Source organism: Desmodus rotundus, chromosome 8 (assembly GCF_022682495.2).
Source record: "Desmodus rotundus isolate HL8 chromosome 8, HLdesRot8A.1, whole genome shotgun sequence".
NCBI lineage: Eukaryota > Metazoa > Chordata > Mammalia > Chiroptera > Phyllostomidae > Desmodus > Desmodus rotundus.
In genome coordinates, this window is record NC_071394.1 from 47,122,450 (window position 1) to 47,141,964 (window position 19,515).

General features: G+C 37.0%; 1 protein-coding gene across 2 annotated transcripts in view; it reads right to left on the minus strand.

The window, feature by feature from the left end:
- The window catches only part of RP1 (RP1 axonemal microtubule associated), a 293,397-nt gene extending 274,631 nt beyond the window's left edge, over positions 1-18,766 (minus strand). The window contains exons 1-4 of one of the 2 annotated variants that reach the window (XM_053930195.1): positions 18,681-18,766; positions 11,104-11,745; positions 10,139-10,310; positions 287-8,235 (exon numbers count right to left, since the gene is read on the minus strand). In XM_053930195.1, the coding sequence (XP_053786170.1) occupies positions 2,726-8,235; positions 10,139-10,310; positions 11,104-11,733 (6,312 nt within the window). In that variant the 5' untranslated portion in view covers positions 11,734-11,745; positions 18,681-18,766 and the 3' untranslated portion in view covers positions 287-2,725. Of the gene's footprint in view, positions 1-286; positions 8,236-10,138; positions 10,311-11,103; positions 11,746-18,680 lie in introns of those variants that run through there. The other variant, XM_024572510.3, reaches the window with a different exon arrangement.
- Between the last annotated feature and the right edge of the window lie 749 nt (positions 18,767-19,515).

The following is a 19,515-nucleotide window of genomic DNA, read 5'->3' on the forward strand; positions in this document are numbered from 1 at the left end:
TGCAAAAAGGTGGTAACAAAATCAACAGTGTATTTATAAGGAAATATTACATATACTAAATCTGTAAGACTACTATAGTAGACACAAAATTAATGTTAACTCTCCTCCCCTTTCTATTACTCCTCCAAAATTTTAGCACTTTCATTTCACCAAAAGTATGCATTTCTCAGTACAGAAGCTTACATAACAACTTTCATGTTTCAATTAGAAGAATGTATCACTTAATGTAGAAGAATCATATTCTATGAAGAAGCAGTCTTCATCCAGTGAAATAAATAGCAACTCATAATATTTCAAAGTTTATTTATTTTAGAAAGAAGAAACATCGATGTGAGAGAAACAGTGATCTATTGCCTATCAATCTCTTGCCTCTCATATGCACCCCAGCTGGAGGCAAGCCAGGCATGCCCCCTGACCAAGAATTGAACTGATGACCTTTCACCTTGTGGGATGCCCAACTGAGCCACAATGGTCAGGGCATAATATACAATTTTTTTATGGACTTATGACTCATGTTAATTTGAAACCAAAGGTATTCTTTACAAAATTACCTTTTAGTTCCTCAATACCAAATTTGTTATTTTAGCACTTCCATGTGTGGCTCCAAAAAAAAAACCATCGATCATGCTGTAATACTTTGAGTCAGTTCCAGACAAAAGACATAGACTTCAACATTTTTAAGATACATTTCTATACCATCATATAGTAAGGAAGAGGAAGGAATCTTAAAAAAGCTCCCTGGTTAAGTCCCAGGAAAAATACAGTATTCAAAACAGACAATTTATGTTTTATAGTCTAACTGAATTTATTCTTCTGGGCAACATGTCTATATATGTATAATTAATTTTGTGTTAATGCAGGTTAACATAAAAGGAAATTTGTCAGGTTTCTCTTCACAGTAGCACTTTTTCAATTCTGAAAAATTTCAAGTCACCTCTTTTCCAGGTTACATCATTCCATTAAAAAGCTTCTGTACCACTAAAAACATCAGCAAAATGAAAATGGAACCAACCATATGGGAAAACATATTTGACAATGATACCTTGGACAAGGGTTTGATCTCCAAAATATATAAAGGATTCACACAACTCCACTCCAGGAAGACAAACAACCCAATAAAAAAAAAAAAAAAAAAAGGCAAAAGACCTGAACAGACACTTTTCTAAGGAGGACATACAGAGGGCCCGGAGACATATGAAAGGATGCTCAACATCACCATCCAACAGAGAGATGCAAATTAAAAACATAATGAGATACTACTTCACACTGGTCAGAGTGGCCATCATAAACAAATCAACAAACAACAAGTGCTGGCAATGATTTGAAGCAAAGTGAACCCTAGTACCCTGTTGTTGGAAATGCAGACTGGTGAAGCCATTCAGGAAAACAGTATAAATTTCCTCAACAAACTAAAAATGTAACAGCCTTTGACCCAGTAATTCCACTACTGGGATTATACCCTAAGAACCCTGAAACACCAATCCAAAAGAACCTATGCACCCCTAGGTTCATAGAAGCACAATTTACAATACCCAAGTGCTGGAAACAGCCTAAGTGCCCATCAGTAAATGAGTGGATCAAAAAATTATGGTACATTAACACAGTGGAACACTATGCTCCAGAAAGAAAGAAGGAGCTCCTACCCTTCATGACAGCATGGTCAGGGGAGGGGGATAACAGGGCAAAGTAGGGGAAGGGTCATCAAGGGACATATAAAAAGGACCCATGGACAAAGGCAACAGAGGTGGGGAAGACTGAATGTGGAAGGTGGGGGGTGGGCAGGTGAGGGGAGAGTAATGAGAGAAAAATGGAGACAACTGTAATTGAACAACAATAAAAAAATTAAAAACAACAAATCATTCCAGCTCCTTTAATTTTCTTCACAGACTATGACTTAATGTTTTTGCATTTTATGAACTATTTGGGTTTCTTATCATTTTACTAATACTTAAAATATTATAATTCCCAGGCAAAGTACTGGAGAGGCAGCTTAGTAGTAGAGCATATTTTTTTTCTAATTGTGAAGAAAAATGGTGAATCCTGTACCATGGAAATGCCGTTCTAAGGAAAACTAAATCTAACACATTTGGCACAAGAAACTTAAGAGACTGGTATGGAGATCATACCTTTATCAAATCAGTAAAGTTAATAATTGAAGTGCTGTTGAGGCTATGTCTAATCCATTCAATCACCAACACATTCAATATACATTTTGCAGTGAGTTGACAGAATAAAAACAAGGATAAAGAAAAAAGATATAATTCCTGTATTTAGGGCATTTATAGCATCCTAGGAGAAAAATTACAGATATATGAAATTATACATTACCAGAAAAAATAACCAGAAACTTCCAAAATAATGGAATAGAAAACAGTCCATAATTGTGGGAAAATGAGGAACGGAGGAATGATGACAGTCAGATTCGATTATCAAAGGACAAGATTTCTAGGGAACTCATTTTGAAAAACATAGGAAATTCTCAGAGGTTATCTAGTCCATATCAATCCCATGTGTTTCATATTATTATAAAGAAAAAAATGAATGATGAAGAAAAGTCGTGGTGATATTGATATTATAAAATCCTCCTGTTCATCACTGCTTTCAAAGTCAGTTAAATTTACTTGGTTTTCCTCTTCCCAAATGAAAATGTTCTTTACTACAGACCTCATTGTAGTGACAATGAGTAAAAATAAAATACTTTTACTACATTTCTGTTGTTGATATTTCAGGGTGTCTCAACTTGGCAAACTAGGGAGTCTTGACCTCGCATTTTAAATGAGAAATAATAATTGACATTTTCTCTTATTACTTGATTCAGATTTGTCCTTGAGCTCTGGAAGCTCTGGTTTAATAAGTTGTTATTCTTGTCAACTGCTTCAAACATTTCATTTTTCTGATTGCTGGGGTCTTGAGTATTTGCATTCACATCACCCACAACTAACAATGATGTGTGCAAGAAATTTGCACAAAACTTTTTCTTGAAATATAACTGAAATTTCTTTGCATTATCTTCTTTCTCTAAGTCCAAGAAGTTGGTTCTTTTTGATTTTCTTCTTTTACCCATCAAGTCAAATGTGCTATTGAAATAAAGTTGATCAAATATATCACCAATGGCATTATCAATAAATGCCTTTCGACTACTTGCCTTATTCTTATCTTTGAATGTGTTCATGTTTTTGTTTGACTCTAGTAAATGGGGGTGTATTTTCATCCATAAGTGGAGTTCCAAGGAATTTTCAATATCAGAACCTTTGCAATATGCAAATCCTCGTTCTTCCTCGTTTATAGGTTGAATAATAACTGTTAGTATTGGGCAATGTTGACCACAAATAGCATAGAGTTTGTCCAAAGAGTCTCCTTCCTGAAGTGCACCATGAATACTATTATTTCCAGGCAATGGTTGTTTTTTAATAGTATCGTCAGAGACAGGATGGACTTTGTTGGCAGCAGTTGTAAAGACATGAGTGACAGATGTGCATATTCTTTCTGACCTATGATTACCCTTATCCTCTGTATGATGATTTGCTGTTCTCTCCTTGGGGCAAGTTTTATTTTGAACATCTAACAAATCCTCATAAAAAGGCTCGGAGTCACTACAATGAGGTCTGTTAAAATAATTGCATTTCAGTTCAAGAGGTTGAGTCAGTTCCTCCAATTCTGAAGATGATAGTTCAGCCATGTTAGGGCCTGGGGCCACATTTCCAAAACATGAATATGGTACCTCATTACTATTATTATCAAGTAGAGTATCCACTGATGTAGTGTCTGCATTGCTACACTTGTCAGAATTTTCAGGAGATGATACTCTTAGCATATGGTTTTCTTTCAGGAGCCACTTGCCCTTGCCAATCAGTACTCCTTCCTCTATGTCCTTGAGGATTCTGTTATGGTCATTTTGTTTTGTACTATGTTTTACAATGTCTCCCCCATGATAATTGGCCCTCATGTCATCAAAGTCACATTTATCTTGTCTTTCCTCCTGAAATTTCTGTAACTTAGATGAACTACTAGATACCTGTTCAGAAGACTGAAATGACTGACCTTCAGAATCATAAAGACCTGCTTTTCTAGCACTCTGAAATTCCATAGAATTGTAAGGACAAACCTGAGGTCTGTTTGAAGACCCAGGGAAAAAAGATGGTTTAACAATTTCTGCTTTACCATAAAGTTTTCCTATTGTTCTTTTAACAAATCCTTTATTGTGTTCTTTCTCTTGAACAATTTCCTCACCACTGTCATTAGGGCCATCACTGGATATTTCATGTGGCTGACCATTCTCACTGTCATATCTATAGTCTGAAAAATCAAAAGTCACTGGTCTCATGAAGCAGTTTTTAAAATCAAGAGAGGACTCTGAACAACTTCCAATTTCTGTGTTTTTCACCTTCATTTTTACTCTCATTTTAGTTTCTCTTTCATTGAGCTCCTTTTTGATCTTTTGATTAGAATCACAGCAAAACAGTAAAGATGGTGGTGCTGCCAGCCTCTGATTGACTGTCTCACAAATTATACCTTTCCTTCTTTCTTTTTCTGTAATGTTCCTTCTAGAGACTTCTATCAATTCCAAATTTTTACTAGCCTCTAACTCTTTTTGGATCAATTCTTCAGTGGCTTGCTCTCCTACATTTAGCCTTGTATTAGAGATATCAATGTCTTGCTTTTCTAATTCTTCAGAAGATTCCAATTCTGAAATGTGTCTTTCACTTGATGTTATACTGTTGGTTATTGAGCCTGGTTCTTCAGAAGTTTTTGATTCCTGATCAAAGGATACATATGCATTTTTATCATGAAATTTCTTTAGTGAACAATTTTTAAATTCAATTAGAGCACTATGTTTTTTATCAAATTCTGGTTCATTTGCATTTAGGAAATAGCCATAGTGGCTTAAATTGCTATTCTGGTGTGACACCAACATATCGTAACCATGTTTATACCCAGGGTCTGCCAAACTATTTCGATCTTTCTGAACATCACTAACTATTTCTAACTCTTCAGTCAATTCCAGATTATCAGTATATGTAATTTTGTTGAAATTTAAGTCATTGGTATTGCAGACTTTGATGGGAATGTAGGCCCTATCAGTTGGGCAAGCTGTCTCATAAGTACAGTTATCCTCATGTGCCTTATGGGAAGACACAGCATCAGTAAGTGAACAGACATCCTCTACAAAACAAGCCTGATTTATAGAGGTCTGATCCATGGTACAGCCATCATTGTGGGGAAAAATGTTACTGAGGTTACAAGTCTCTTTTGGAGGATCAATTTTACTCACAGTGCACATCTCACGTGGACAGCAAGTCACCTCTGAAACACAAACTTCAGGAGTACAGTCCTCACTGGCACTTAAAGAGATTTTCTGTGTTTTTTCCTTTTCAATGTACTTAACTCTCTGAACATTGGGTGTGGAACAATTTGCAGTAAGACCTATTGGAACCACATCTTGTCCAAAGGGATTTGTAGTTGACTCTACTAAACTGGCAACAGCAGCCTTCAAGTCATCAGCTTTCTCTGTGATGGCAATGTGCTTTAGAACCTCCAACATTGCAAGGAGTTCTGAAGTTCTGTTGGTAGTCTCATGATCATCGCCTTGACTGAAGCTATTCATACTTCCCTTTAGGTTCAGCACCAGGAGCCAAGCTAGAAGGACATTAGTGGATGAATTACATGTTGGGGAATGGAAAGGAACATCTACAAGTGAACCTGGCACTTGAACAACACCATTTTGAGTCTTGTGAATACTGGGAACTAAAGCTTGCAGGTGGTGAAGCAACAGGACTAGTAAGAGGTCTTTTGGAGTGGCTTCTTCAATTGGATCTACTTGGATGGCAGCCTCTACACTGTGCCCTTTTGTGGATATGTGTATTTCTTGGTAAACAAAGCTTGGTAAACAAGGCCCTGACTTTTCAACAGATACTTCTCTTTTAATATCATGGTCATCAATAGCTGACTGTGACAAAGGACAACATTCATGCAGTGAAAGCAAACAAGCATCATTCAGAGATTCAACCTGACTCTTGTGGAGATTTTTGGTAAGTTCTTCACTTTTATCTTTGTCGAAAGATTTACCTACCTCTCTACCTAGATTATTTCCTGTCACACTGGCTTTTTTAGTTATGTGCTTATTACTTTCCATGACAAAGTTATTTCCTTTTTCAGAATTTATATAGTAATTATTTCCTGGAAAATCATTGTTACAATTTACCACTCTCTTTTCCTTTTTGCATATTGGTGTTGATTGTTTAGGTTGCAAAGCTGAATGTGGATTTATGTTCTGCAACCATCTCTGTATATAATGTTGAATTGAATGATGGGTAATATCCTCAGGAAAAACAGCTTTTTTCAAAGAAGGTAAGGTACTTGTTTGTGTTGTAACACATTGTTTACTAAAAATAGTTCCTGATTTTAAATTATTCTCTCTTTGTTTTTTCTGGCTTTTTAGAGTTATCTGCGAATTATTAAATTTTGAAACTAAACTCTTTTTTTCCATTCTTCTCAAATGCCATGATGCTATTTCTGCTTGAGTCTGGGGTCCATGAAAAGCACTGGTGTTTTGATCAAGAAAGTTAAACATATGATATAAATTTTGATTTTCAAAAGTATTTTTGCAATATCTGAATTCATTATGGGGAAATGCTTTATCTCCTTGACCAATTTCTTTTTTTACAGGGCCTCCTAAGCTTACTTTGTTTAGTGGTCTGATTTTTCTTTTAGCTAAAAGTCGTTGAACTTTGGAATTCTGAACAGTATTTAATTTATTTATTTGGGATTTTTTGGAATTCTCAGCACTCAGATTACTTTTGGAACAAAAATAATTTGTTTCAATTACCATATCACTTGAATGGAGATCTTCCTCACAAAGTAACCCTCCTTTAACTGGACTGTGTGAATCCTGCAATATCATTTTCTGTGCAATTCTACTTCTTGTGTTTATTCTCTTACTCTTATAAGGGATTTGTTTAGTTGTAATCTCTCCATCCTGATGCCTATAATTTATCGCTTGGTGTTGTGATTTCATCTTCTTTTTTCTGGCAACAGATGACACAATCTGCTTTTCAATTTCTGGAAATTTTGACAAACCACACTGAACAAATGTATTAATTTGTCCATCAATTTTTCTGATGACAGGAGAAGATCCTGCTGAAGCTGGAATCTCAGAAAGAGATTTATCAGTTCCAGAGTTACTTGAAGAATGAGTTGCATCTGCTGAAATAGGATGGAACCTATCATTGATGCCACCACAATTTAAGTTCTTGATACCAGTTTTGTTGTCTGGTGTTACATTATCAACTATACCTTTTTCCACAACTAAGTTTCCTGGTATAGTGCATGACAAGCCATTATTATGGGACATCTCTAACACCTTCTGACTTGTAATTTCTACAACACCAGCACTTATTGCACTTGACTTTAGTTTTCTGCTTTCCTTTTTTCTTTCTAAAGATGACTCCATCTGCTCATTGTTATCTATCTGAACAAGCACTGGTTTGTCTGATACTGATGACATTTTACTGCAAGAATGTGTAAACATGTGATACTCAGATTTGTTTTCCCCATCTTTCCTTTCTTCACCATAGGTAAATTGTCCAATCATTTTCTCTTGAACTTCAGTTTTAGATACTAAGGTCACAGTCCCTATCACAGATTTCTTTTGTCTCCCTCTCCTTGGTCCAGGTGTGGGGGGCCTATAAAAATGATGATCTTCTTGACCCTGAGTTCCCTGAACAGCACTTGTGTCCATAGCAGCATTCTCCCTACAAGAAGAAGTTTCAGCCTCTTGATCTGTCATTTGAGTGTTTATCTCCTCTGCCAAACTGTCCTCTTGGTTATTTTCCTTCTCCAGGGATGAGATATCAGCAAAAAATGAACATGCTTCAATCTTTTTACCAGATGACAGATCTGTTCTTCCTAGAAAACTACTACTTATCTCATTCTCTTCATCATTATTAGAAAGACCAGCTTTACTGACACTGGTTGTCCATTTTATGGTTTCCTCTTCTTTTATCTTGAATCGAACTTTCATCTCAACTGTCACAGTGCCATCTTGATTAAAAATAATTGATTTCTCAATATCATCTTCAGAAGGATATATCAATAAATTCTGAGAATCCTTTTTTTCTAAGGCCAAGTCATTTTCAGGAGCAAAGGAACAGTCTGCATAGTGATCATTATTATGCATTTTGTTAGAAGAAGCAGAATAAATCTGGGACCTTGGACTTGAAGGCACATGTGTGCTCACTTTCAAGATTTTACGAGTAAAAGATGCCCCACATCAAAATATAACATGGAAGATAAAGAAGTTATATATATATATCCAATAGAAGAGGCAGCAAAGAAGAAAAGAAAAATGAAATAATTAGTACAAAGAATACCATTATTTTCTAAATTTCATAGTAAAATGACATTGATATGTTTCTCACTTCTACGTATTCAATAGTTTTTTGAATTCACTGTAATATCTGGTACATTTCTACAAATTATTCTTCAAAAAAGACTTCTAATTCAATGAGGAGATTTACAGAATTTTAATTCTGAGTTGAATAAGGCAATTTTAAAAACAAAAGTATAAAACAGAAATTGCTAAGGATTCTACCAAAAATAGATATGAGCAGTGTTTAGTTTTATTGTTGATTTCCTTTACCAGTATTGAAACTGGAGTCTAATCAAGTACTGCTCAATTATTCAAACAAAGCAAGTAATAATTTACAGTGGTATTTATTTTCTTATTTGCACATATCCAAAAGAGGCATGTATGGCATTATGAAAGCTAAAGCATTTTATAATTTATTTAAAGGCTACATTAATCAAATAATTATTAAGTTAGCATTCACTTTGTATAATTAGTGCATATGATTTAATATAGGGCACAAAATAGAGTTAAACATAAGACCCAGATATCTCATTATCTTTAGAATGTGTATATCTAAAGATAATCTTGGTACTCATGTTTCTTACCCTCAAACTAACTCCTATTAGTGATTTATATAGATTTTCACATTCTTGCCATCAATTAAATACCTTTACCTTTTCAAAATATAAACCTAGAAATATTTTCTCTTTTCCCTCTGTACTTTTACCAAAACTGTAAGTGAAAATATCTCACTCATAACTTTTTATAGTAAAATTTAAGGAAGCCCTCAGATTCCCTGAAACCATCAACAATCATACTCAACAATGCATGTCAAATACAAAAGACTACAATCATTTTAGTAAGATGACTAAAGTAACATAATACTACTATATTCATAACAAATATTCAGCAGCTAATATATATAAAACAGAAACATTAATAATTACCTATTTAGTATATCCGTAAAATAACTAAATGACAAAAATAAGTAACAGATGAATTTCACCTACTTTAGTAGTCAGTAGAGGAATCAATAGTACTTATTCCATCTCTAAATAAAATTAAAACTAAAATTTAAGTATAAATGGCAATCAATATTCTAGTATAGAGCTAAAATATTTAGCACAATGCATAATGAGATTAACTATGACTGCATAGGGTATTTATAGCCTATGCCACATTTTAAGCACCAAGAGGCCATCCTCTGCCCCTCCAAAGGAAAATACCACATTAAACAGTATTTCCTAAGAAATTATCAACCTAGATTATTGTTAACCAGCATGAAATGGCTACATGAACCTTTTCTTTAAAAAAAAAAAAAAAAGGGAATCTATGGGCCTGTGGTTTTTACTTCAGTAAATGGAGCACGTATATAGTCATGGATTTTTTAAAATACACTCAACTAACCTACTGAGCTCTACATGATAATACTTTAAAAAAAACTCAGCAACTACCAGAGCTGTCACTTACATATTCCATAGAATTCCTCTCCAAATAAAGAAATGCTGGCATTTTGAATTTTTTATCTATTATATGAAAAAAATCATACTTCATCAATTCAATTTAAATAGTAATGTCACTGATTGATTTGGAAAAATCTAAAAAAAATTATGAGATAACTTTTATGATTTTTCCAACCATTAATATAAACAATTTCAGTTTAGAATGCTTTTGATCCCATCATTTTATTCTCTGTGATGAAGAAAAAAATGGTCATTTAAGCATGGATTTGTGTTGTTGACCTAAAAAATCTCAGGGCTAAATATAAAGGCTAGAGATGAAGTGACTTACTCTTTCTGTTTTCTGACCCACTATATCCCTTGGGGTACACACGACGAGAGATCCCTGGTAATCTACTAGGAAGCAAGTACTTCTGGATGTCATAATTCCCTGCTTTAAACGGCTCCCTTCCTGCTGCCACCACAGCTCCAGAGCTCAGCAGCAAGGCCTGGAGACTGGGAACCTAGAAGAAACCAAAGGGTTATGGTCCTTACAGAAGCAGCATGAAGTTTTTGTTCTTTCCATATGGTAATTTTACAACTGATTTAATTAATTCAAAACCTCCTGGGCTTTAAAGAGATAATCACCAAGTATTTGTTAGGCACCCATGATGTATACAAATAACAAAATACCCAAGTGTGGGTGGTCAGGGTTCGACCAAAACCCTTATTGGGCCTACATACTAGCTGGAAAGAGACAGGCTGGTCTTCCATCAAACTGAGGAAATCTTAAAAAGGTCTCCTACTGCCTCTGCCATCCCCACCAAAGTATCCAGCTATAGCTAAATGTCTATAGCCAGAGGACAAAGGGCCCAATGGACACAGCAGGACTAGGAAGGTGAGCTTTTAGGGACACACTGGCAACTGCAGGGGAACTCTCCCCTGCCCCCCTAGGCAGGAATTCCAGGAAAATGCTTTCTCTTCCTAACAGATTATGTATGACTCTTGGCTATTCCTTTTCAAGAAATATCGTCTAGATCAGAATCTATGCCAACATATTATATAACTCAGTGCTCAGGGAGGGCAGATAAAGGGAGGGAGCATGAAAGAGAAAGCAAGCTCCAGTGTCACCTCATCAGCTTCTGAGTGGTGAGCAAAGAGACCACCCTCCCAGGTGAGCCAGCTATGGCTCTCCCCCACCCCGGGGGTTGAGAACACACGAGCACACACAAGCAAGGGCACGTAAAGGCTTCCTTCCCCAGGGCTGCGGTCACGCAGGACAAGAGCTCAGACACGAGGAGCTTCCAGAACGCTCACCTTCCTTCCGTCAGTGGAGTAGAGCTTGGTTATGTGGCACTGCATGACCTCCGTCACATGCTGCAGAAAGGCCTCGAAGCTCTGGGTGACCTTCCTGCTCAGAAGAATCATGCGCCGGATTTTCGGGTCACCATTTCTGAAAACCACAAGCCTCCGTGGGGTGTGCAACAGGCCCGGGGCAGCAGCAGGGGAGTGCTGTGCATGCATACTGATGGCCCGGCTGCTGTGCCAGGGCCGTGGCCGCTGGCGGGCCTTGTCCAGGTCCACTGGCTGCACTTTCCTGCTGTGGGAGCACAGGTAGGATTCACCGTCCTCCAGCTGCTCCAGGGATGTGATGCTGTGCCTTCCTAGAGGGGTGCTGATGTTCCTCACCCCAAAAGGTAGAGGCACCTTTCTTGACAAGCTATCCAGCAAAGCATCAAAACTTTTAAAGGAACGAGGGTTGACCACAACCCTTACCCCTCCAAATTGTGGATCTCCGCTCTTGTAGAAGCTTATCCTTTTGGCCACAACAGGATGAATGATGTTCATTTGGCGAGGGGAAGGAACTTGACCTTCAGGGGAAGGAACTTGACCTTCAGAAGAAGTTGGATGGATCATGGAAAAACTGGTGGAAGGAGTTTCACTCATTTTGGCCAAGACCTAGAAGAGAAAAGAAAATTATTCATCTCCAGAATAATAGCACCATAAAGAACACATAATGATAATGTAAGATAATTATAGTTGTAGATATCCAGGATGTTCCTAGGATTTAATTCATTCCTTTGTTCATTCATTTTATCTACCTGTTTTGAAATATAATTTTAAGGGATTTACAATAAAAAAAATAAATGAAACAGTTAAATAATAGTATTTCCAATTTAAAGATACCTAAAAACGCTCAAAGTGCCTAGGTAAGGAAATAATGATTATATAAACACTCATGCAATGGAAAGCAATGCAACCATTAAACCTGGATTTCTAGATTTGTACTTTTTTAAAGTATATTTTATTGATTATGCTATTACAGTTTTCCCAATTTTCCCTCCTTATCCCCCCTCCACCCTGCATCCCCCAACCCTCCAGCATTCCCCCTCTTTAGTTCATGCCCATGGGTCATACATACAAGTTCTATGACTTCTCTGTTTCCTATACCATTCTTAACTTCTCCCCATCTATTTTATGCCAACCAATTATACTTCTTATTCCCTGTGCCTTTCCCCTCCTATTCTTCCCCTCCCCACCCCACTGAAAACCCTCCATGTGATGTCCATTTCTCTGATTACATTCCTTTTCTGGTTGTTTCCTTAGTTTTTGTTTTCATTTTATTTTTTAGGTTCAGTTGTTGATAGTTGTGAGTTTGTTGTCATTTTACTGTTCTTAGTTTTTGATCTCCTTTGATGTCTTAGATAAGTCCCTTTAACCTTTCATATAATAAGGGCTTGGTAATGATGAACTCCTTTAACTTTATCTTACCTGGGAAGCACTTTATCTCCCTTTCCATTCTAAATAATAGCTTTGCTGGATAGAGTAATCTTGGATGTAGATCCTTGCCTTTCATGACTTCAAATACTTCTTTCCAGCACCTTCTTGCATGTAAAGTTTCTTTTGAGAAATCAGCTGATACCCTTATAGGAACTCCTTTGTAGGTAACTGTCTCCTTTTCTCTTGCTGCTTTTAAGATTCTCTCTTTATTTTAATCTCGGGTAACTTAACAATGATGTGCCTTGCTTGGTATGTTCCTCTTTGGGACCAATATCTTTGGTTCTTTCTGAGCTTCCTGGACTTCCTGGAAGTCTATTTCCTTTGCCAGATGGGGAAGTTTTCCTTCATTATTTATTCAAATAAGTTTTCAACTTCTTGCTCTTGTTCTTCTGGAACACATATGATTCGAATATTGGAACATTTAAAGTTGTCATAGAGGTTCTTAAGTCTCTCCTCATTTTTTTTGAATTCTTGTTTCTTTATTCTGCTCTGGTTGGATATTTATTTCTTCCTTTTGTTCCAGATCACTGATTTGAGTCCCAGTTTCCTTCCCTTCACTGTTGATTCCCTGTACATTTTCCTTTATTTCACTTTGGGTAGCCTTTATTTGTTCCTTCATTTTGCAACAGAGCTCAGTCAGTTCTGTGAGCATCCTGATAACCAGTGTTTTGAACTCTGCATCAGATAGGTGGGCTATCTCCTCGTTGCTTAGCTCTTTTTCTGAAGTTTTGATCTGTTCTTTCATTTGGGCATATTTCCTTGTCTCAGTAAACCTGTTATGTTGTGAGGGGTGGGGCCTTAGTTATTCACCCAGGTGAGGCAACCCTCTTTGTTGTGTTGTGGCACTGTCTGTAGGGGAGGAGTTAGAGGAGGAACAATGCAGCTTGCTTGCTGGGCTCTAGCCCCACTTTCCAACGTGTGAGACTGAGAGTTTCTCCCACTGTGGCAACCCCCATGGTATTTTACAGTTAGCTTGAGTCTTTAGTTTCCCGTTCCACCAGCCCCGCCTTGACTGTGAGGTCCACTGCTTGCTTCAGGTCTTCTCTGCCCCCTCCCATCCATCTCAGTCTCTCCTACCTCTTTGGTGAATGTTCCTTTAACTTTTTGGTTGTTGGAGTTCCATGCAGTTTGATTTTCTGGCACTTCTGGTTGTTTATTGTTTTTAGATTGGTTGTTATCTTCCTTTTGATTGTGGGAGGAAGCTAAAAGTTTCTACATAAGCTTCCATCTTGGCCAGAACTCTATATTTGTATTTATTGGCACAGAGAAATGATCACAACCTATCACTAGGTGAAAAAACAGTTTGTGAAATACATATGCTGTGCCATTGCTTATAGGGAACCGATCCGCATGGCAGTGGCGAATGTAGCTCAGCCCTGGTTTGGAAAACCGACAGGCGCGAGGTGGCACACAGGAGCCAGGCCCAGAGATCGGCTTTTCCATGGGGAACCAGGCCTCCACTGTACCTAGGCTGCTTTGAAGCTTGCTTTTGCTAAAACTCCCTCACCCTGAATTGAAGCAGCAAATGTTTACTGCATATCTTTAAAGTAACTTCCTAAAGTCTGTGCTAAACCTCCCAAGGATAGAGTGTAACCAGTTCAACTGCTTTCCCCCTTGCTTTGCAACATCCTTTTCTTTGAAGTAATCAGCAACATCCTTTCCTTTGTTATCTGTAAAAGGTAACCACCTAAAGCAAACCTGTGCATAGTAAATGAGGACCATCCTTTTATAGCTTTTATTTTATTGCTTTTCTGTGCCCAGAAAAGCAATAAAAGCCTGTCCAGGCAAGGGTCTGGGTGCTCTGTCACTCAGAGAGTAGCCATGCCATCCCTTTTCTCCACAGGACTTCTGCAGTCCCTGTGAATTTGTTCATCGCATCCACAACACCACAAACACTGCTGGTCGGAGTCCGCATCAATTGCCAGTGTATTGTATTGGCCCTCTGTATCCATGGAATTCACATCTGTAGTCCAACTAACTACGGATGGAAAATATTCATGAAAAAAATGTTACATTTTTGCTAACATGTACTATGTAGTTAGGCCTGCAATGGTTGCATTTGTACGGAATATGTACAGAATTTTTTTGTTGTCCTTATCCCTAAACAATACAGTTTAACAACCATTAATATAACATTTACATTGTATCAGGTATAATCATCTCAACATAACTTAAAGTATATGGAAAGATGCACATAAGTTATATACAAATACTATGACATTTCATATAAGGGGTTTAAGCATCCACAGATTTTCATATTAGCGGTGTTCCTGGAACCAATTCCCCCATAGACACCAGGGTCCGACTTGTAAATACAGGGGTGGGCAAAAGTAGGTTAATAATAATAAATAATACAATAATTAATAAGAAAGTAATACAAGAATAAACTGTGTTTCACATACAACTACAAATCTACTTTTGCCCACACCCCTGTATTTTTTATACTACTGGAAAAAGACCAAAAGTAAGTATAGCCCAATATTGATTGTAGTTATCCATGGATGGCAGAGCTAGGGAGAATATTTGTGTTTTTTATACATTGCTAAATATTATGAATTTTTAAAATTAATGAGTATTATTTAACAATTAAAGAAACACCACAGATACAAACCAGAAACCACCCAATGCAAAAATTAGTCCTGCTTGTCCTGACAGTCAAGGAAAAAGATGGGAAATAAGATAAGTTTATAAACTTCAAATTATCTATTGGATGGAGCCAAATGAGTTCATCTGGAGGAAAATGTTTTCTCACATTGAATTCTATAAGAAATGTGTGACATAGATCCTTAAGTAATAGCCATATTAAGGTTGTGTAAGACGTTTCCATTATAGAATATGTGGGTAAATTATCTAACACTCCAGTAATACTACATTGAGAAACTGAACTAAAAAACCATGTGTTTAGACCAACAGTATTGGTATGTGCTGTGAAAAGTGGTGCAATCTGAATATTGCTCCCACTAATGGTTCAAAAATAAAAACTTCAAGAGAGAATTTCAGAGCCATTTTCAGTGAATCGCTGAGGGGTTTTTTTTTCACCTCCCAGTAAACCAAAGGTCTGACTGATAAGTAAGCTTCTTGTGGTGGAAGGGTTTATCTGTTTCTGGGCCTGTTTTTCATTTATAGCATGTTAAAGCTATTTTCTATTATTTTAAATCAATGTAATTATTAGTACCTTTTGTCACAGTAAGAATGCCCAGGAGCCATGAAGAGAAACTGGACACCATAAATAAATGTGATCAGTATTATAGAGATGAAAATGGCACATTTGTCATTATAAATTAGCTATTATGAGTCTGGCTCAAATCACCTACCTGTTTGCAAGCTGTTATCAAAGACTCTTCATATACCTCTAGTATAATTTGTAAATCTTCCTTATAGGTAATTTAGAAAAATGAATTCAAAGAACAGCCTAGAAATTAGGTATGTCTCATCTCCCACCCCAAGAGGTTTGAAGTAATTATAGAACATAAGACAATAAAGGCAGCTGTAGTGAGCATGTGCATCAGGAGCTGGGGAATCCAGCTTTGCAATGGAGTCAGCAAAACCGGAACCTCTTCTCATCCTCCTGATAAACAGTGATCTGACCTTGAGCAGCACACTGCTTAATCTCTGTGACCTCTCCAACTATAAGAGGGATGAATTCCTTTAGTATTTAAATAAAGGCTTCAGAACTCCTTGCTTCCAATTACTTTTTAGGTTGGTTTACTCACATATTTGTTTGAAAATATTTTTCATGAAAAGTGTTTGAGATACACTTTTCACCTAATTTTGGAAAATTGTATTTATCTATATTTAATGCACAGTAAGGCTTTTAATTTCAATAGTTTTCTGCTTGGATCACACTACTTGGAGAGCTGTAGACCTGGTGATCATGTTGTTATGTGAGCTCATAGGCTATGGGTTTTGGTTTGCTTGTTTGTTTGTCTGTGTTTATTTGTGGGGGTGACTAAAATAGAGAAAGGAGATTTTGTGCTGGGACCAGGAAGGAGAACAAGGAAGATAAGGATAATTGGAGAGAAGGGGGTGGCCCCCATTTTTCTTACCCCACTGCTGCCCAATGCTGAGCACTGGTTTTGAACCTGATGCGTGAAAGGAAGAAGCTGAAAGTACCATTCCCTGGGAAGATGCCAGATGCCTAGAGGTGAAGGAGAATTTGGAGAGAAACTACCTGTAGCAGGTTGGTTGGCAGTACCTGGATAAGGAGGCAGTAGCAAAAACAACAAAAATACAAGTTTGTATGATCCTCATTGCATGTAAGGGTGTCTCTCAGAACTCCTAAAGTCACTGAGGGAAGTTTTAGATAATGTTGAGATTTTTTCATACATACAGATGGGGTTTAAGAGACTATGGTAAGGTGGGCATTCTGTGTACGGTATAGACATGATGAAGATTCAATATTATCATTGAATAAAAAGATCTAAGTGTACATACATTGCACAATACCATCAGTGGGGAAGGGAGTGCAAGCCAGTTTCCTTCCAGAAGAAGTGTTTCACCTATCACCTTGATCATATGTATCATTTACAGGGACTATGGGAAATCCACAGAGTAATTCAATAACACAGCTGAGGAAGCATCAGAGTACTGTGAGAATATCAAGGAGAGATGTGTGGCCTAACCTGAGAGATTGGGGCTGAAGGTGGAGAGAGATGGCAGTATTCAAAGGAAAGCCTACATGTAGCTGTGCTGCCAGAGGCAAAGAGTGATGGTGATGCCCTCCTAGAAGAAGGCAGGAATGAGTGGCATATCTGCCGGTGCACAAGAGTAAGACCAAAGACATGGTTAGTAAGTCTCAACAGTAGCGTTCCCTTTCATGAGACAGAGCTACCAGCCTTCCACACCATTTTGTTACTCTGACTTAGTTGTGCACCTTTTTTAATCAGCCTTAAAAACTAATCAGAAATTGGATGGAGATTTTAAAATGTTTCTTTACATATGTTTTAAATTATAAGGTTTATTCTATCCCCTGTGACATTGGCATTAAGCAGTAATATATTTACGGGCTATCTAGGGAACAAACAAAATCTCAGGAGCCTAAACCAGTCTAATTCTTCCAGCAGGTTAGGCTGAAAGAGAAGTGGAGGTGGAAAGGAAAGAGGTACAAGGTGAACTATAGAATCTGAAAGCCCATCACTTTTCTCACCACTGATTTGCCTAGAAGTAACAAAGGACCTGGTTAACAAACTGTCTTGGCTCCAACCCGACTTACAATGAAATCTGCTTCTAATGATTTGACAGCTTGCTACCAACATCTTCTCTTCTCTGCACTCTTTTCAGTGCTTAAAGTCAGAGCATGGAACTATCATGAATACTTTCATTGCTTCTTAAGATTAAGCAGATTTTTTCAACCCCCTTTGGTTCCCTAGGTTCAACCACGGTTATGCTTATCTGTGTTGTCTTTGCTCCCAATTATCTGTGCTGCTCTGAGTTGAATGCAATAGTTGCCTCTACCAAGAGAGAGGTACCTTCTCTCCACTACTCATTTGGCAAAACAAATCACAAACTTACAGTATGGTCAAACATCATTTCATGATTGTATTTTAAATTTAATTTTCTACCATGAAGTAGGAATTTGGGAGATTCAGAAAGAAGAATGACAGAAAACAAAATAAGAAAGATGGTATATTCATAGTGTTAGTTCTGTGGCAATTCAGAGATTTATTGTTGCAAGAAAAATTAGTTCATTTTACAGATTATCATAACTATGAGGTGGGACTGAGGGGTAGGGGTTCAGAAGGGAAATACTCCAATTATCCTTTATGGTAGTCACAGCATTGTTGCCTTACAAGCAGCTTCCTTCATTATTGCATAGATTTCTCTAATCAATAAATAGTGAATTTATAATCAGAAAAAACTTTACTGATATTTGAATGCACCAGAATTTCATCATTTTCTAACACTGATATTCTCACCTACTTCAATATCAGCATACTATGAGAGTTTGTGACATATTTGGGTAAGAAACAGTAATTATTAAATATATTTCTTCTTTTTCTAATAATTAAAGATAGCACACAAGTGTGAAATCTAGACATACAATGGAAAATAAAGTATAACTAGCTGAATATCAATTAGTTTTAAAGAAATATTTTATATAATTTTGTACTCACCAGTATTGAAACTTCCTTTTTAAAAAAGGTGTTTTAAGTTGTTTGGATAGTTCACATGAAGGTTACTGGATATGTAACCTGCTCATTTTGTGCAGAGAAACTAATGTCTCTGTATTTATTGTTAGTGTATCCACTCAGGGATTAAGTGCAGCCAATTAATTTAATTCAAGGTGATGCTAATCTCCAGACAGGATTCACCTTAAAAAGGACCACAGCCAGAAATAAATCAGTTCCTAGCATGCATGCTCCACAGTTCTGAAATCTACCTCATTACTTTCCCTTGTATTATCTTGCTTATCTAGTGTCATCCTCAGAACAAAAAACTTTGCCAATTGATAAACATTTCTCTCCCCAAAAGCCTTAAGTCTTCACTTATTTATGTTAAGGAGGAAAAATAGTTATGCTGCCAAAAATTAAATAGTTTGACATTTCACCATTCTTTGATCAGTAATTCTGAGTTAATATTTGCTAATAGTAGTCATTAAAAAAGAAAATGCCTTGAGCCTTTTTGTTTTTAATTTAAGCACTCCCTATTACCTCATCAGTGTAGTTCTAATGAAAATGGGTGGGAACATAAACAATTTGACTGCTCAGCATAACACAAGACAAATAAGAGAGGCACCACATGAGGAAGTGAAGTAACTTTATACTTCTTCATATACAGCACTCTTCCACTGCTTTATTTAATCGTGATGAGATTTGAACATGTTTTAGGACTTTCCACAAGCGAAGTCCCCAGATGACACCTGCTGTCTGTAATGGCTACCTGTAGTCTAATCTGATTTGAAGATACCTCACCTAACCAAATTTCTTTCTAGGCTTCCTGCCTCAGCTC